We start from the raw sequence: 20,181 nt of genomic DNA, 5'->3' as shown, positions 1-20,181 counted from the left end.
TGCTGAGAAATCTTCTGAGAGATCTTTAGGGGTTCACTTGTAAGTTACAGACTTCTTTTCTCTTGATGCTTTTAAGATGATCAGTCTTTGATTTTTGGCAGTTTTACTATAATGAATCTTGAAGAGGGTCTCTGACTGGTGATCCTTATGAGCTTTATGAACTTGGATCTATATCTCTCCCCAGTTTTGGGAAGTTCTCAGCCAATATTTATTTAAATTTTTTATTTTTTATAAACATGTAATATATTTTTATCCCCAGGGGTACAGGTCTGTGAATCGCCAGGTTTACACACTTCACAGCACTCACCATAGCACATACCCTCCCCAATGTCCATAACCCTACCCCCCTTCTCCCAGCCCCCCTCCCCCCAGCAACCCTCAGTTTGATTTGTGAGATTAAGAGTCACTTATGGTTTGTCTCCCTCCCAATACCAACTTGTTTAATTTATTCTTCTCCTACCCCCTTAACCCCCATGTTGCATCTCCACTTCCTTATATCAGGGAGATCATATGATAGCTGTCTTTCTCCGCTTGACTTATTTCGCTAAGCATGATACCCTCTAGTTCCATCCACGTCATTGCAAATGGCAAGATTGCATTTCTTTTGATGGCTGCATAGTATTCCGTTGTGTATATATACCACATCTTCTTTATCCATTCATCTGTTGTTGGACATCTAGGTTCTTTCCATAGTTTGGCTATTGTCGACATTGCTGCTATAAACATTCAGGTGCACGTGCCCCTTCGGATCACTACGTTTGTATCTTTAGGGTAAATACCCAGTAGTGCAATTGCTGGGTCATAGTGCAGTTCTATTTTCAACATTTTGAGGAACCTCCATGCTGTTTTCCAGAGTGGTTGCACCAGCTTGCATTCCCACCAACAGTGTAGAAGGGTTCCCCTTTCTCCGCATCCTCACCAGCATCTGTCATTTTCTGACTTGTTGATTTTAGCCATTCTGACTGGTGTGAGGTGATATCTCCTTGTGGTTTTGGATTTGTATTTCCCTGATGCCGAGTGATATGGAGCACTTTTTCATGTGTCTGTTGGCCATCTGGATGTCTTCTTTGCAGAAATGTCTGTACATGTCTTCTGCCCATTTCTTGATTGGATTATTTGTTCTTTGGGTGTTGAGTTTGCTAAGTTCTTTATAGATTTTGGACACTAGCCCTTTATCTGATATGTCGTTTGCAAATATCTTTTCCCATTCTGTCTGTTGTCTTTTGGTTTTGTTAACTGTTTCCTTTGCTGTGCAAAAGCTTTTGATCTTGATGAAATCCCAATAGTTAATTTTTGCCCTTGCTTCCCTTGCCTTTGGCGATGTTCCTAGGAATATGTTGCTGTGGCTGAGGTCGAAGAGGTTGCTGCCTGTGTTCTTCTCAAGGATTTTGATGGATTCCTTTCTCACATTGAGGTCCTTCATCCATTTTGAGTCTATTTTCGTGTGTGGTGTAAGGAAGCGGTCCAATTTCATTTTTCTGCATGTGGCTGTCCAATTTTCCCAACACCATTTATTGAAGAGGTCTTTTTTCCATTGGACATTCTTTCCTGCTTTTTCAAAGATTAGTTGACCATAGAGTTGAGGGTCTATTTCTGGGCTCTCTATTCTGTTCCATTGGTCTATGTGTCTGTTTTTGTGCCAGTACCATGCTGTCTTGATGATGACAGCTTTGTAATAGAGCTTGAAGTCCGGAATTGTGATGACACAACTTTGGCTTTCTTTTTCAATATTCCTTTGGCTATTCAAGGTCTTTTCTGGTTCCATATAATATTTGGATTATTTGTTCCATTTCTTTGAAAAAGATGGATGGTACTTTTATAGGAATTGCATTAAATGTGTAGATTGCTTTAGGTAGCATAGACATTTTCACAATATTTATTCTTCCAATCCAGGAGCATGGAACATTTTTCCATTTCTTTGTGTCTTCCTCAATTTCTTTCATGAGTACTTTATAGTTTTCTGAATATAGATTCTTTGCCTCTTTGGCTAGGTTTATTCCTAGGTATCTTATGGTTTTGGGTGCAATTGTAAATGGGGTTGACTCCTTAATTACTCTTTCTTCTGTCTTGTTGTTGGTGTAGAGAAATGCAACTGATTTCTGTGCATTGATTTTATATCCTGACACTTTACTGAATTCCTGTACAAGTTCTAGCAGTTTTGGAGTGGAGTCTTTTTAGTTTTCCACATATAGTATCATATCATCTGCGAAGTATGATAGTTTGACTTCTCCTTTGCCGATTTGGATGCCTTTAATTTCCTTTTGTTGTCTGATTGCTGAGGCTAGGACTTCTAGTACTATGTTGAATAGCAGTGGTGATAATGGACCTCCCTGCTGTGTTCCTGACCTTAGCGGAAAAGCTTTCAGTTTTTCTCCATTGAGAATGATATTTGCGGTGGGTTTTTCATAGATGGCTTTGATGATATTGAGGTATGTGCCCTCTATCCCTACACTTTGAAGAGTTTTGATCAGGAAGGGATGCTGTACTTTGTCAAATGCATCTATTGAGAGTATCATATGGTTCTTGTTCTTTCTTTTATTAATGTGTTGTATCACATTGATTGATTTGCAGATGTTGAACCAACCTTGCAGCCCTGGAATAAATCCCACGTGGTCGTGGTGAATGATCCTTTTAATGTACTGTTGAATCCTATTGGCTAGTATTTTGGTGAGAATTTTCACATCTGTGTTCATCAAGGATATTGGTCTGTACTCTTTTTTTGATGGGATCCTTGTCTGGTTTTGGGATCAAGGTGATGCTGGCCTCATAAAATGAGTTTGGAAGTTTTCCTTCCATTTCTATTTTTTGGAACAGTTTCAGGAGAATAGGAATTAGTTCTTCTTTAAATGTTTGGTAGAATTCCCCTGGGAAGCTGTCTGGCCCTGGGCTTTTGTTTGTTTGGAGATTTTTAATGACTGTTTCAATCTCCTTACTGGTTTTGGGTCTGTTAAGGCTTTCTATTTCTTCCTGGTTCAGTTGTGGTAGTTTATATGTCTCTAGGAATGCATCCATTTCTTCCAGATTGACGAATTTGTCGGCGTAGTGTTGCTCATAGTATGTTCTTATAATTGTTTGTATTTCTTTGGTGTTAGTTGTGATCTCTCCTCTTTCATTCATGATTTTATTTATTTGGGTCCTTTCTCTTTTCTTTTTGATAAGTCGGGCCAGGGGTTTATCAATCTTATTAATTCTTTCAAGGAATCAGCACCTAATTTCGTTGATTTGTTCTATTGTTTTTTTGGTTTTTATTTCATTGATTTCTGCTCTGATCTTTATGATTTCTCTTCTCCTGCTGGGTTTAGGGTTTCTTTCTTGTTCTTTATCCAGCTCCTTTAGGTGTAGGGTTAGGTTATGTACCTGAGACCTTTCTTGTTTCTTGAGAAAGGCTTGTACCGCTATATATTTTCCTCTCAGGACTGCCTTTGTTGTGTCCCACAGATTTTGAACCATTGTGTTTTCATTATCATTTGTTTCCATGAATTTTTTCAATTCTTCTTTAATTTTTTGGTTGACCCATTCATTCTTTAGAAGGATGCTGTTTAGTCTCCATGTATTTGGGTTCTTTCCAAATTTCCTCTTGTGATTGAGTTCTAGCTTCAGAGCATTGTGGTCTGAAAATATGCAGGGCATGATCCCAATCTTTTGATACCAGTTGAGACCTGATTTAGGACCAAGGTTGTGATCTATTCTGGAGAATGTTCCTTGTGCACCAGAGAAGAATGTGTATTCTGTTGCTTTGGGATGAAATGTTCTGAATATATCTGTGATGTCCATCTGGTCCAGTGTGTCATTTAAGGCCTTCATTTCCTTGTTGATCTTTTTGCTTCGATGATCTGTCCATTTCAGTGAGGTAAGTGTTAAAGTCCCCTACTATTATTGTATTATTGTTGATGTGTTTCTTTGATTTTGTTATGAATTGGTTTATATAGTTGGCTGCTCTCACGTTGAGGGCATAGATATTTAAAATTGTTAGATCTTCTTGTTGGACAGACCCTTTGAGTATGATATAGTGTCCTTCCTCATCTCTTATTATAGTCTTTGGCTTAAAATGTAATTGATCTGATATAAGGATTGCCACTCCTGCTTTCTTCTGATGTCCATTAGCATGGTAAATTCTTTTCCACCCCCTCACTTTAAATCTGGAGGTGTCTTCAGGTTTAAAATGAGTTTCTTGTAGGCAACATATAGATGGCTTTTGGTTTTTTATCCGTTCTGATACCCTGTGTCTTTTGATTGGGGCATTGATCCCATTAACATTCAGGGTAACTATTGAGAGATATGAATTTAGTGCCATTGTATTGCCTGTAAGGTGACTGTTACTGTATATTGTCTCTGTTCCTTTCTGATCTACTACTTTTAGGCTCTCTCTTTGCTTAGAGGACCCCTTTCAATATTTCCTGTAGAGCCGTTTGGTGTTTGCAAATTCTTTCAGTTTTTGTTTGTCCTGGAAGCTTTTAATCTCTCCTTCTATTTTCAGTGATAGCCTAGCTTGATATCGTATTCTTAGCTGCATTTTTTTCTTGTTTAGTGCTCTGAATATATCATGCCAGCTCTTTCTGGCCTGCCACGTCTCTGTGGATAAGTCTGCTGCCAATCTAATATTTATACCATTGTATGTTACAGACTTCTTTTCCCGGGCTGCTTTCAAGATTTTCTCTTTGTCACTAAGACTTGTAAATTTTACTATTAGGTGATGGGGTGTGGGCCTATTCTTACTGATTTTGAGGGGGTTTCTCTGCACCTCCTGGATTTTGATGCTTGTTCCCTTTGCCATATTGGGGAAATTCTCTCCAATAATTCTCTCCAGTATACCTTCTGCTCCCATCTCTCTTTCTTCTTCTTCTGGAATCCCAATTATTCTAATGTTGTTTCATCTTATGGTGTCACTTATCTCTCGAATTCTCCCCTCATGGTCTAGTAGCTGTTTGTCCCTCTTTTGCTCAGCTTCTTTATTCTCTGTCATTTGGTCTTCTATATCGCTAATTCATTCTTCTGCCTCATTTATCCTAGCAGTGAGAGCCTCCATTTTTTATTGCACCTCCTTAATAGCTTTTTTTATTTCAACTTGGTTAGATTTTAGTTCTTTTATTTCTCCAGAAAGGGCTTTTATATCTCCCGAGAGGGTTTCTCTAATATCATCCATGCCTTTTTTGAGCCCGGCTAGAACCTTGAGAATCGTCATTCTGAACTCTAGATCTGACATATTACTAATGTCTGTATTGATTACATCCCTAGCCTTCGGTACTGCCTCTTATTCTTTTTTTTTTTTTTTGTGGTGAATTTTTCTGCCTTGTCATTTTGTCCAGATAAGAGTATATGAAGGAGCAAGTAAAATATTAAATGGGTGGCAATGACCCCAGGAAAATATGCTTTAACCAAATCAGAAGAGATCCCAAATCGTGAGGGGGGAGAAAGGGGATAAAGAGAGGTTCAGAAAGAAAAAAAAAAAAAAAGAACAAAAACAATTAAAAAAAGAAAACGAATAAAGAAAAAGTATAAAAAAGATAAAATATATATATTAGATAAACTAGTTAAAAATGTTAAAAAATAAAAGGGTAAAATTAAAAAAAATTTAGCAGAAGAAAAAAAATTGAAAAAGAAAAAAATTAAGTATAAGACTAAAGAATCATGGGGAGAAAGCCATGAGTTCTGTGCTTTGCTTTCTCCTCCTCTGGAATTCTGCTGCTCTCCTTGGTATTGAAACTGCACTCCTTGGTAGGTGAACTTGGTCCTGGCTGGATTTCTTGTTGATCTTCTAGGGGAGGAGCCTGTTGTAGTGATTCTCAAGTGTCTTTGCCCCAGGCGGAATTGCACCACCCTTAACAGGGGCCGGGCTGAGTAATCCGCTTGGGTTTGCTTTCGGGAGCTTTTGTTCCCTGAGCTCTTTCCATAGACTTCCGGAGGATGGGAATGAAAATGGCGGCCTCTGGGTCTCCGGCCAGGAGGAGCCCAGGGCCCGGCCCCCACTCCTCAGTGCGCCCTCAGAGAACAGTGCCCAATTACTCCCATCTCCGTGGTCTCTGTCCGCGCTCTGAGCTCACCGAGGCTGTGACCAGTTCAAGGTAACCCCGAGCTGGGAGCTCACTCCTCGGCTCTGTCTTTGTAGCCGGCTTACCCGTTCTAATATCTGCAAGCTCTGTGACACTAAGACACCCCCGATCCTTCTGTGACCCTGTGGGACCTGAGGCCACGCTGACCCCGCGTGGGCTTCACCCCGGTTTAGCCTCTGGAGCGATGTCCCTCAGTGGAACAGACTTTTAAAAGTCCTGATTTTGTGCTCTGTTGCTCCGCCGCTTGCCGGGAGCTGGCCCCTCCCCCCGCGGTCTATCTTCTTTGTTGAAAAGAGTTTCTTTTCCTCCTTGGATTACTTTGGTCCCCTTGTCAAAAGTCTAATGACCATATAAGTTTAGATTTATTTCTGGTATTTTTTTTTTTTTTTTTTTGAGAGAGAGCAAACACGCCAGTGGTGGGAGGGGCAGAGGAAGAGGAAGAGAGAGAATCTCAAGCAGACTCCACAATGAGCATGAAACTGGACATGGGGCTCAATCTCACAATCCTAATATCATGACCTGAGCCGAAGACAAAGAGTCAGATGTTTAACTGGCTGAGCCACCCAAGCACCCCTGGGTTCTTACTCTGTTCCATTAATCTATTTGCTGATTCTTACACCAGTACCACACAATCTTGATTACTGTTACTTTATAGTAAGAAAATCCGGTGGTATAAATTTTTCAACATGCTCTTTTTCAAGATTCCTTTGGATGTTCTGGGCCTTTGCTTCACATAAATTTTAGAATCAATGTGTCGTTTGCTACAAAATAGCTTGCTACGATTATGATTGGGTTTGTTTGAAACTACAGATCATATTAAGGAGGATGAAAATCTCAACTGTGTTGCATCTCCCAGTCTGCTAGTAGAGTACATCTTTCTAATTATTTATATCTTGTGAGATTTCTCTTACTAGTCTGAGTATACATGTATTACATGTGTCTTGCTAAATTTATTCCTAATTTTTCATGACACTATTGCAAATTGAATTGGTTTTTAAATTTTCATTGTCTCATTGAGCTGGTGAAGGTTATAGAATATAAGGTCAACACATAAAAGCCAATCATATTCTTTCTGTAAGTAATGAACAACTGATAATAGAAATATGAAAACCACTGCCATTACAGTATCTTGCCACCCTCTTCCTCCAGATGAATTACTTGGGTATAAATTCATCCAAACACTTAGGTTGTGAACATTGAAAACAACTATAAAGTGCTGCTAAAAGAAATCCAAGACCTAAATAAATGGAGAGACACATTGGCTTTTCGTGCATTGAAAGACTTAACATAGTAGTGATGTTATTTTTCTCTAAAGTGATCTATAGATTCACTACAATGCCAATTTCACAGTGCCAGCAGGCCTAGTAGGTATAGATCAGCTAATCTTACAATTTTTGTGTAAGGGCCAAGGAACTTGGATAGTTAAAACATTTGGAAAAGAAGAACCAAGTTGGAGGATTCACTTTAGTATCAGGCTTCAGTAATCAAAACAGTATGAGCTTGGGGGGAGGGATTGATGTATAGATCAGTGGAGTAGGATAGAGGGTTGTGAAGGAGAGTGCATGAATATAGCCATCCCATCTTTGACAAAGATGCAACATCAACTAATTCAACCATTGTTTTTTAAGAATGGGTCTTCCATATGTGAAAAAAAATGAACCTTGATCAAAACCTCAGTCGTATACAAAGATTAACTTGAAGTGGGTCATAGATGCAAACGTAAAACATAAAAGTATAAAACTTTTAGAAGAAAAGATTGGAAAAAATGCGCATGACCTGGTGTTAGAAATGATGCCAGAAGCATAACCTAGAACAGAAAAATTAAATTGTACTTCATCAAAATTAAAAATTTTGCTCTGCCTTAAATACTGTCAGGAGAATTAAGAGACAAGCTACAGAATGGGAAAAAATATTTGCAACTCACATATTTGACAAAGGACTTGTATCCAGATTATATAAAGAGCTCTCCAAACTTAAGAACTCTCAAAACTCCAAAAACTCAACTTAAAAATGGGCGAAGGACTTGAACAGGCACTTCACCAAAGAGGATATAAGGATGGCAGATAAACATGTGAGAAGATACTCAGCATCATTAGCCATAGGGAAACGCAAATTAAAACTGTGATCGTGTACCACTACACACGCATTAGAATTGCTAAGACAGAAAATAATGACAACACCAAGTGCTGGCAACTGGGACTCTCATGCACTGATGGGACTGAAAAATGCTACCCCTCTCTGAAAAGTCATTTGACAGTTTCTTAGGAAGTTGTAGATACACTGACCATGTGACCCAGTAGTCCTACTCCTGGGTATCCATCAGTGAAATGAAACCTTGCGTTCAGTCAAAAATCCGTACGTGAATGTTCGTAACAGTTTTATGTGATGGCCAAAACCTGGAAACAGCCCAGATGTGCTTCAAAGGATGAATAGGTTAAGTGTGGTTCATTCACACAATGAAATAGCACTCAGCAATAAAAGCAGTGATACACATAACTTGGACGAAACTCAAAGACGTTACACTGAGTGAGGCAAGCCAGGGTTGAAAGGTTTTATACTTTTTGATCCCTTTTATTTGACATTCTTAAAAAGAGAAAACTACAGTTCTGGGATACAGACTGGTAGTTGCCAGAGGTTGTGCATGAAGGTGAAGGTTTGTAGATCAGTGAGTTGTACCAGGGAGCTTTTTGGTTGTAGGAACTGTGACGTCCCCTCTTTGTGGTGGCGGTTATACAAATGCATACGTGTGTTGACATTTACAGAACTATGCACTAAAAAAGTCAGTCTTACCATATAATAGATGATTTTTTAAAATGTCAAACTTCATTCTGTTTTATGAATCTTTGTAGGTAAACTTGTTTTTGTTTTGTGTTTTATTGTTTTTCTCCCCTCTTACTTTGCTTTGGTATAGATAATTTTCATATACTGTTCTCTCTTCTTGGTAAGCCCTTTTAATTTGGAAACCCATATTCTTCAGTTCTGAGGGTTTTCTTGGTTTTCATTATTGTTGTTTTCTCCATGTTTCTTCCTCACCCACCCACCCCCACTCCCCTGCCCATTTTCTCTGTTCTCGCTTGCTGATATTTTTCAGATGTAGAAACTCTTAGCTTGTTGGTTCTCTAATGTTTTCATATTTTCTCTCCTGTTTTCAGTCCTTCTTTATTTTTGTCTTTTTGTCCATTTCTGAAGACCTAGTTAATTTTAAGTTTTCAGACGGTTATTTAATAACCAAGAGTTCATTTTTTGTTCTCTGATAGGTATCCTATTCTCATTTCTTTGTTGTAATATCTTTTATTACTGGTAGTATTTTTCTTCTTCCTGAAAACTTTTCTATTTTCCTGTTATGTATTTCTTATTAGATGTTTCCCTTCACTATCTGATGGTCCTTTGCTTATGTTTAGGAGAAGGATGCAGGTGCTCACTGGGCGGGCATAGCATGTTATGGGGCTTGTCAGCTTTGAGCTTCGGCCTCCAACAGTCTGGTTGGGCTGTATAGTTGGGGATCCTTTCAAGGCAGTATCATTGGTGCTTTCTTTTTAATCTGATAGAATTTCCAGAGAGATTTTTTTTCCTTATCTCCTACATGGGGGGAAAGATCTGGCTCAGTGGAGAGAGAGGGCTGTGGGTCTCAGTATCTAGAATATTTATTTAATCTCCTTAGTTCCAGTCCAGTGTCTCATCCTCAACTGTATCTCTGTACTGCTAATCAAGAGGCTCTGTGTTTTACCTTTTCAAGGAATAACTCTTCAGTATTCTGTCCTAGTAGCAGGAAGAAGCTGGGGAACTAATTGCTTATGAAGCTAAACTTTCAGCCAACACACTCTAGCCATCCTCCTCCCCTCTTCCACTTCCACTTACGTAGGAATCTGGCACTGCCAGCTTGACTCTTTCAGAGACTCTTCTCTGTAAAATCAGGTGGGTTCTTGTTTTGTCCCCAAGCTTAGCTTAGGTTTAGTTTTCTATACTTGATCTGTATGAGGGAAAATGTTCTAGCTCAAGTGATGCAGGACCCTTGAACAAAGGAGTATTTGGGTCACTTTATGGACAGACCCCACCATGCAGCAGCGTAACAACTGGTAGAATGCCCACATTTATTTTGCTTGGATTTGCTGAGTCATTTATTTAAGTCATCAGTTTGCCTTCCTGCTTGCAAATTGTATTGGTATCACTTCTTTCCTTGTGTTTGTCTTGTTCTTTTGTGTTTGTGACTTTAAAAACAACAACAATTTTTTTTTTCTGTTGTTTTAGTGGAGTTCTAGTTGGGACTGAGTATGCCGTGTGTGTTCAGTTCTATCTTTCACCTGCAACTTCTGTCTATATTTTTTTGCTAGATGATACACAGTCTCAGCACTTTGACGATCACCCATAGTCTGGTGATCCTCAATTTCTGTCTCAAACTCTACTTCTCTTACCTCTGGTCTTTGGACATACAATTATAACTGCTTACTCGCCATTTCCTCTTAATGTATCTAATACACACCTCAGACATTTCATTCCCAACCGTTTCTTTGAAATGCCTATTTCTCATCTATTCTTGTTCTCGGTACCACTTACTGACCACCCACTTGTGTAGATCCCAAATCACCTTCTTTCTTTCCTACATCTGTACTTGATCTGTATGAGGGAAATGGGACCTTCATCAGCAGGTCCTGTCCATTCTAAATTCAAAATATATCCAGAATTCATCCAGTTCTCTCCATCTTTGTGGCTGCTACCCTGATCAAAGTCATTTCTCACCTGGGTCCATGCAGTAACCCTGTAACTCCTCCCTGCCTGCACTCTTGCCCTGCTCTACAATCCACTGTCTACACAGTAGCCAGAGTGAACATTTTTATTTTTATTTTTTTAATTAAGATTTTATTTATTTATTTGCCAGAGAGAGAGAGAGAGAGAGAGAGTGAGCACAGGCAGACAGAGTGGCAGGCACAGGCAGAGGGAGAAGCAGGCTCCCCGCTGAGCAAGGAGCCCAAAGGGGACTCGATCCCAGGACGCTGGGATCATGTCCTGAGCTGACGGCAGCCGCTTAACCCACTGAGCCACCCAGGCGTCCCCAGAGTGAACATTTTTAATTAAAAAAAAATTTTATTGTGTTAGTCACCATAAAATACATCATTAGGTTTTGATGCAGTGTTCCAAGATTCATTGTTTATGTATAACACCCAGTGCTCCAGGCAATCCGTGCCCTCCTTAATACACATCACTGGGCTCACCCAACCCTCCACCCCCACCCCTCTAAAGCCCTCAGTCTGTTTCTCAGAGTCTGCAGTCTCTCATGGTTTGTCTCCCCCTCTGATTTGTCCCAATTCACTTTTCCTTTACTTCTCCTAATGTCCTCCATTTTATTCCTTATGTTCCACAAGTGAAACCATATGATAATTGAATAGCAGCAATGGCCACAGTTGCCAAACTGTGGAAAGAGCCCACATGTCCAACAGACGAATGAATAAAGAAGATGTGGCCCATATATACAATGGAGTATGATGCCTCCATCAGAAAGGATGAATACCCAACTTTTGCATCAACGTGGATGGGACTGGAGGAGATTCTGCTGAGTGAAACATTTTGAATTCCAAATTAAGCCACATCCATTCCCTGATTCAAAACCCACAAAGCTATCCCCCTGTATTGTGAATGGCGTCCACATTCCTGACTGTTTCCATAAGATCCTTGCCTAACTCTCAGACTTCAGCTCCTACCAGTGTCTTCCTGGCTCCTTCTCTGGTGACACAGGCCTTTCTGGTATCCAACACACCAAGCTTGTTCCCTCCCTTGGGGCTTTTGTAGTTGCCGTTTTGTCTCCCTGAATATCCTTCCCCCATGTCTTCATATGGCTCACCCCTCCATTCATTCTAATCTCTGCTCAGATAGCATCACCTCTGAGAAGCCTTCCCTGACTAGCTGCTCTACCTGTCTTCCAGATTCCTCTATTACCTCATCATATTTATCTCCTTTTGAAAGTATGTCATTCTTTATTGTCTTTCTCTAGCCATTTGAGTATAAAGCCTATGAGGGCGTTGGTCTGATCAATTTTGTTCTTTGCTGGTACCATCACACCTAGAGCAGAATCTGGCTCATAGCAGACAGTTAATCAAAGACTCTTGGACAGCTGGGTAGGAGGGGGTGAATAAATGCCTTTTGAATTCTGGTGGGACGGTTAGCAAGCTGATTCTTCCTGGGCATCTCAGAATCGAGCCTTCCTAGAGTTCGTTCCCATCTTAACTGATTCTACTTCCGAATGTCTTTAACTGTCTCCCCGTCTTCCTACCAATAAGTTTCTTTTAGGACCGAAAGCTTAATTCCCAAAGAGCAGATGGCTGATCCTGTTTTTCTTTCTCCCTGCCTTTAGCCATGCAGTCACACCTTCAGCTGTATTTTGTGCAGGAGCCAAGATGGTATTTTGGCAGAAGGATGGTCAGTGCATTTGCTCATCCCTCAGACCCGCCAGGGTGTGGTACTGGACTAGAAATGAGAGATCGCAGCTAGAAATTGAGCCCTGCTGGCTCACCTCTCACTATTAGCATTCTGCTTTTGCTTTTCTGCTCTCTCCCAGTGTCTGTCTTTTGATTTTTAACATCGACTTCTGCCAGCCAGTGATCCTGTTAAAACCGCCAGTGAGATTGAGGCTGGGGTGGTGTCAGTCAGTTTCATTTCCTCATCTTCAGAGAGGAGCTGCGAGATGACAAATTGTGAAGCCGCCTCTGTCTAGTCACCAATTGTAAATCCAATGCCTTCTAGTCAGCTTGTCCTAGAGTCGTGTAGTAGTTCAGTGTTTGTGGGTTCACCTACAAGTGTCTTTTTAATATCTGATGAATTAGGGATGAACCCAGGAAATGACCCCTTTGCTTTTTTGTTTTCTTCTCTCTGTTTTGTACAAATCAGGAGGTTCATCAAGAACGGATTGCATTGGAAAATCAGTTGGAACAACTGCGTCCAGTCACTGTGTTGTAACCCCCAAGATTCAAGTAACAGTGGGTGACTTTTTCTGCCAAGATATTTCCTTTGAATATTTCAACCCAACTACTTGTCATAGAGATGTCCAAGACTGGGTGAAAAACTGCAAGCCGTGGAATATAATCCATATTTCCTTTTCTCTTGTACTTCACTTACACGTTTTACTCTGGTGGAAAAAATACAACTGATGATCACACTTGAAACTGTAATTTCAGTGGGATTTATCTCCCATTCTTAAGTACTTCCTCAAGTTGTTAGATGTTGCTCCTTACCAAAAACCAATCTTCTAGCAATTAAAAACAAGTAGAGCATTATTTATTTAAAGAATTTATGATTTGTATAAAACATCAATACCTTCAGGATGCTTGTTTTATTTTTGTATGTATATCAAATACAGTAGGTTGGTTTCCTGAATAATTGGGATTCCAACTGGCTAGTCTTTGGCATGATGATAATAAAAGTGAAAACTAAAACAAGAACATCAGATTTAGACAGGCACTGTGCCCTCTGTCACCATATGCCAAAAATTGCTTCTCTAGTGCCATTTTGACATTGTATCTAGCTATAAATAATACATAACTATTGTTTTCTGTTGAATGGCAGAGATTTATTGGATCTTTGCACCTCTGTAAAGTGGAAGTTTTGTCAAAGATCTATTTACCTTGGCCCAGCTAGGCCATCAACTCATAGAACTCAGTCCTTTCATGTCAATTTTTGGGCAAGAGCAGTCTGCTTTAAGCGCCTCACCTGATCAAATTAAATAAATAGTTGTCAAATTTCTACTTTTATCCTGCATGGGATACCATGTCTGTGAATGCATGATTTTGGAGACCACACATCAGATGTGAAAGGCTGAAGAGACTGTTTGGACTGATCAATATTTGTTGCTTGAACCCAGGTACCCACCCTGGAGGAGAAGGGGAAATAGTGGTTACCAGCAATCCAACAACTCTGGTAGTTATTTTTGTCTTTGTTATTTTAACGCGGATTGTGATTGTATTGAGTATGAAGGAATAATGAAAGAAGACTGACCTTCACTCTGGATATACAACTGTTTGTTCTCTGTGAAGTGTACCTTGGGAAGTGATTGGTTTATGCACCGACTAGCAGAGCCCAGCTGTCTCCAGTGTATGTGATGTAAGACCGTGAGCTCAAATCACAGAAGCCAGTATGCTGTAGAAGTTTTGGTCACCCACTCCTCCTGAAAGCCCAAGGTGAAAGTGGGAAGTGAGTGACCCCACAGGGATCCGGGCACGCCCACTCTCACATCACTTTGAGAGACTGATTACAAGAAATGCCCTCTCTTGTGCATTTTGCTAATTTACCCATTCTTAGAGTAGAGGTGTGGGGTGTGCCTGGGGTCCTTTTTGAGGTGGTTTAGGATAAGGGATTAAGCCTTCGGTTGCCGTAGAGTTGACAGCTTTTAGAATAAGGAGGTGTTTATTTAATGCTCCCTTATTTTATTTGCAAGCTTTATCAATAGCTTAATGGTAGAAGAGAAAGGCTCAAGCAGATGTTGTTTTCCCGAAGAAAAACAAATTGTTGATTCTCTTCTGTGCATATGAAAAGATTTTTGAATTGATTTGATTTTGAAAATCCCAGAGTTTGAACCGTTTCTCTAGTCCCCCTTTCCTTCCCTTTTGGTTGTTTTTTCTATCCCTTGGGAGGAGTTTGGAGCCATTTTAAATGCTTCCTAAGATTATGAATGGGCGGTGCAGACTTTCGAGGTAACCTCTTTTCCCGTGTCCTGAGATCTAGGGGCTAAAGCTATTTTTATCAGCAGTGTCCTTGCTGCAGACATTCCATAGCATGCTTAGCTTTTGTTACATTCCACTCAGGAAAGATCGTGTGCACTCTGTCTCCTCGTCTTCCATACCGATGCACTCCCTCGGGATAGCACTGTGTGTCCAGTAAGGAGGCATACGAACTCAGGAATATTAGTCTTTAGTATACATTTAAAAAAAATAGTGCTGTTTTTTTCCCCCATCAAATCAGTGCCAGAGTGAGAGAAATTAGGAGGTGGGCTTTTGTTTAGCCAGCTTGGTTTTTGCTAAAGGAACAAACTCACATTGGATAATTCAAGTTCCATGAGTTGCATAGTCTCACCAATATTTTAAGATGAGCATTGCATTAAAGCATACATCAATGTCAATGACCTCTGACTGCACTTAGTGGTGACCGCAGTATACTAGTTGCTTAGAAGTGGATTTAAAACAAACAAATGCACACTATTATTACTACCTGACCAGTGCACTTCTTCCATGTCTCTGTTTTCTCAGAATGTGCACTTCTAATTTAGGATTATAACTCCTGTTAATGTTTCTGTGAGCCTTCGCTGTGGTGTATAGGAAGGCTGTGTTCTTGAAATCACCATTATACCTCTTCTACAGAACTTCTCCAAAATTAGATCTGCTTGTTGGGTAGAATTCAATGGACACAATGTCGATGTTGCTCCCATCCGTGGGGGTTTAATAAGATTGTTGTTCAGTGTTCTTCCTTCAGAGGGGTCCTGTCGTCCCAAGGATGAAAGCACAGTAGGAATTGATAGTGGGCTGATGGGGTGCCTCATTGTCTCTTGTAAGTGGTGTGTTGCTTTTGCCCTCTCCTTGTCCAGCAGACATGAAGTAAAACCGAGAGGTAGATATTTGGAATGGAGGTGCGTGTTGTAATCAAGGCAGACATTTGGACTTGCTTTAGTTGGAAAGACCTAACTGCTTCATGAATGTTGGAGAAGTGCTTTGGGCCTGATTGGGAGGGGAGACATCTTAGCTGGAAGCTAGGCCCATTTTACTCTCCTTGGAGAATAGGATGGCAGAGCTGAGAGGACTTGTACCTGTCTTCTGCAGTTTGCTTGTGGGGAAACCAAGACCATGAGACACTACATTTTCTAGCCTAAGAATCTGTAGAAAGATAAGTAGTGGCAGAGTTAGAATGCCAGCTAATGCTACAGATTCTAAGTCCCATCCTCTAGCCTCTAGCAGTACTAAAAATAGACAAGAAGGCTTCCTTCTATTTACCATATTGAATTTTATTTACTTAGTAAGTCTTCAAGTGTGAAAACATGTTTCAGTGAGTTTTAGATCTAGATATTTCTCTTGGATTGAAGCAAAAAATAAAATCTGAAGGGAAGAATATGATTGAACTGTTTGTTCTTCTGAACACCTCACCTTTCATGATGCAATAAATTACTCCAAGTTTTTTGGCAGAACTTTTGACAGCTGTTGCTTTGAATGGATTCCATTCCTATATTCCTTATGGGAGTTTGTTTTTAAAATAGACTACTGCGATGGAAATGAACTCAATATGTAGTAAGTTACAGTTTTCTTCGATATGTCTTTAGTTATGTGGGTTGCAAATGTTCGATTTCAGCATATTTTAGGGGGAGTAATCAAAAACATGCATTTTTCTTTGATTTCCTATCAGTGTCTGAACTGTCATAAAGCATTCTTCTCTTCATATGTGACTTGATTCTATAGTCTCTTTATAAATGATAATTTGTCTATTTCTTAAATGATCTCTCAACCATGGTAATAATAGAGGTGTACTTGAAAGATCAATAAAAAATCATCTGGAATGGATGTTTTTCTTGCAATTAAGACAGGCATTTGCAAATATCTTCTTCTAAGCAGTAGTCGGAAAGATCTCAGTTACAGTATAACACCTTACAGCTAAAAAATTTTTTCAGCACAAACTACAATCACACCTCCTGACTAGACCTCACCAAAGGAATGTAATTTTGAAAGTATAAAAAAAGAATTCCAAACATCATAGCAACCAGATATTCCCGTATTATTGACTAAGACTTAGTAGTTCATGGTTTAAACATTTTGAACAAAATGTAATATCAGTTTGAAGAAGGAAAGTCTTTTTCTCCACTTGTTAAATAAATAGAACACCAGCGACTTCGGTTTCTCTTTCCAACTGGCTTATTCTGTTGCATTCTTTGAAAACTCTGATTTCGAAGGATCTCTTGAATTTACACTTTCGTGATGGGTGTTTTGTTATGTTCTTTTTTTTTTTTGCATCCATGACTTAGCATGGTTTACATTACTAGAAGAAGTGGGGATTTGGGTTTCTGGAGTTCTGAGGTGGCACCTCCCCTGTCAGCACAGGCCGAAGGCTACTGCCCACCAATGCCAACAGCTCGGTCACTGATGGCAACTGGCCTGTGAGTCTTAACTCTGCGAGCCACCCACGTTGCTTGTTTACAACGAGAAGTGCATCTGATTTTGTGACCCTCCCAAGAGGAACTGTAAGACCAGGCATGGAGGACCAGACTTGAAAAGTAGCACAGAGCCTAAGAGCTGCTGTCTCCCTCAGCAACAGGCGTTCAGAGGTTGCCTTACAGGTGTTCCCTGAAACAGCCAGTCTGTTGATGTGAACAGGAGATGCCAAGTACACAGTTGCTTTTAGGCTTAGATAGTTAATTGTCTACATTTGCTAACCTACATGATGATAAAGTCAGGGTTTCAACTGGGAGGACTCGTCCTAGTTACAGAAGCCTTGCTCCATTCTTAACAATGGGAAAACCTTTATTTGTGTGTGTGTTTGGTGAGTTCTCCTGTCTTGCTCTAAGCTAAGTTCATGGCTGTGGGAAGTTGGAGAAAATGGGTTTGAGACTCTGAAGACCAGAGGACAAGGGACTTACAAGGGGGCTTGTATTGGAATTTGAGGGCTCTATTAGGGAAAGTCAGGGACCAGTTCCGTCCTACTTAAGTACTCTGTTGGACAACAGGACTGGGTCCTAAATGTCCTTCACAAAGCTCTGCCCTCAGAACGGCGCAGTTGATGCAAGTACCCCATCATACGGCAATTGAATCGGCTGAGATTTGTTGTTTTTGTTTCATCTGAAGTCAACTTGTATGAGGACTTCACCTGTACCTATCTTGGGAACCGGGTGTACCTTTTTCTTTAGCACTGCCATTCTTTTTGTCTTCACCGCAAATATGATGTTCAAGAAAGCCAGAGGCAAGAAGGGCCATTATAGTCTTCATTGCAGTGGGCCAGGAGAGAGAATGAGCTGATGGTCTAGTTTAATCTTGAGAATAAAAGTGTTTATTTTTTCACTACAGGTACATTGAACAGTAAAATGAATAACAGCAAAGTATATATTTGATGCCTTCTGTCTTTTCATAATGTGCTAACAAGTTGTGTTAATAGTTTACTTAGCCAGAGTCTTACTCATTTGCTAGGCCTTAGGAACATTATGTATATTGATCTTCAACATAAATAAATATAGGGTAACCTGTATTTGGATTGTAACTTGTAGACTCTAACCTTACTGCCTCTTTTTCACATTTGTTGGAAAGTCTGTGAAGAACATAGGTTAAAAGTCTCCTACTTTGGGAAACGTACATGATGTGAAACTGGGGTGCTATGTTAAAAATAAATGTATGATAATAAGTGTGGCTCGTCTGGAGTCTTGGTGTTGATATGCTGCGGCCTGCATTTCTGTATTTCGTGGAGGTGCCGTGGAAAAGAGTTGGACGTCTTCCCAATTAAATCAAAGCCCGAGGTTTGATTATTTTTACCTCCTAGTGATCTGAGGTGGGCCCTTCAACATCTGTACATGGTAAACACTGGGCGATCATGGGAGATCATGCCTAACTCATAGTGCATTTTAAAGATCACTGAATTGAAAACTTGACTTAATGTGGGGTCCAGGTAATTTGCTTCACCTTGTCAGTGTTCTTTTTGTTCAAAACTGCTCCCATCATCATCTCTTCAGTTGGAGTGTAGGGATGAAGGGGGGCGGATCAGGAAGAGTGGGCATGAGAGCCTAGCCAGGTAATCTGACCTGGCAGCTGGAGTTTCTTACTTTTAAAATTTGAATACTTTTAGGAGTCCACCAATCTCCTATTATATGGGGGTTTTATTCTGCTTGGTGAATGCATATGGTGGGCTACACATGGGGTATTTCTAGTAACCCAGTAGTTCTGAATACCAAGTGAACTCTGGAAAAAATCATCTACGATCTGGCTCATAAGCTTGGGCACTGGAGATCACCTGGCCCTGATCTTTCCCAAGCACTGGTGAGGACCACTGTGCCGCTCACTTTGGACATACAAGAGACCTGAGATCCTCTAGCCCAGTGGTACCCAAAATGTGGTCCCTGGACCAGCAGTGTCAGCATCATTGGGGAACTTCTCACTGAAGAACAGTGGATCCGGGACTCTGGGAGTGGGCCTGGCAGCATTCAGGATGACAACCCCTCCATGGGATACTGATGTCCACTAATACTGAACTACTGCTCTATCTAACTTCATTTTACAGCCAAAGAAGCCGTGGCACAGAGAGGCAACATGGACTCACCTAGGTCGTGATCAGTTAATTGACAGCAAAGGATCAAAAGTTTCCCAGGGCAAACATTGTCCAGTGGCCAGTCATGAATTCATTCCCTCTCCTGACCCTTCCTCCACAGATACCTGCCGTGCTTCTGCTGTGCGTCAAGCACTGTGTCAGGAGCTCAAGGTGAGACCTACAATACAGGATCCCTGCCCTCGAGTTGCTCACAGACCCCTACGCTGGAACTGCAGTGCAGTGTGGGACAGTGACTAAGATGTATGAGGGTAGGCTGACGGCTGTAAGAAAGAACCCCAGGAGTAGAGTGGCTTGACCCAGTGGACGTGTATTTCTCACTACAGTACAGAGTGGATGTTCTTAGTTGCGCCATTTTCTTTGTGGTTACATGGGGATCCAGACTCCTTTCATGTGTGCTTTCGTCTTCCTCTAGGGCTAGAGAGTTTTCTCTTTTTAGCCCATGTGTGGAGAAAAAAAAAAGATACAATTTCTCTTCACAGAAATGCTGCACATCACTTCTTTGCATACTTCATTCCCAGAGCTCAGGTGACAACATGTGACTGTGACAGAGACTGGGAAATGTGGTCTAGCTGTCTGCTCAGGCGGGAAAAGTTGTAGTGAGCACATTGTCCACCAGGAGGCGCTGGGCCAGTGCGCTCCAAGAATGCGGGCTGTGCGGGTGGGACATCTGATTGGGACTGTGGGGATTCAGCTTCATGGAAGAGTCATAAAAAAGGGAGAGGCATTAACTAAGAAAAAGACAGTGCTCTGGGCAGAGGGAGCTGCGTACTTTAAGCCAATCTGAGTGCCCATTATCTCCCCCAAAAAGAAAGAACTGTGGATGGAAAATGCCTCCAAGGCATTATAAGCCAAGGCAGTA

At 40.7% G+C, this 20,181-nt stretch overlaps 1 protein-coding gene across 9 annotated transcripts in view; it reads left to right on the top strand.

The window, feature by feature from the left end:
- The window catches only part of REPS2 (RALBP1 associated Eps domain containing 2), a 232,071-nt gene extending 213,667 nt beyond the window's left edge, over window positions 1–18,404 (top strand). For all 9 annotated transcript variants that reach the window (XM_082718393.1, XM_082718389.1, XM_082718391.1 and 6 more), the window contains one exon: window positions 12,930–18,404. In XM_082718393.1, the coding sequence (XP_082574519.1) occupies window positions 12,930–12,998 (69 nt within the window). In that variant the 3' untranslated portion in view covers window positions 12,999–18,404. The remainder of the gene's footprint in view (window positions 1–12,929) is intronic.
- Window positions 18,405–20,181: the final 1,777 nt, after the last annotated feature.

Source organism: Mustela nivalis (genome assembly GCF_964662115.1).
Source record: "Mustela nivalis genome assembly, chromosome: X".
Lineage (NCBI taxonomy): Eukaryota > Metazoa > Chordata > Mammalia > Carnivora > Mustelidae > Mustela > Mustela nivalis.
Note: the sequence above shows the minus strand (reverse complement) of the source record. Positions and strands in the feature narration are given on the sequence as shown.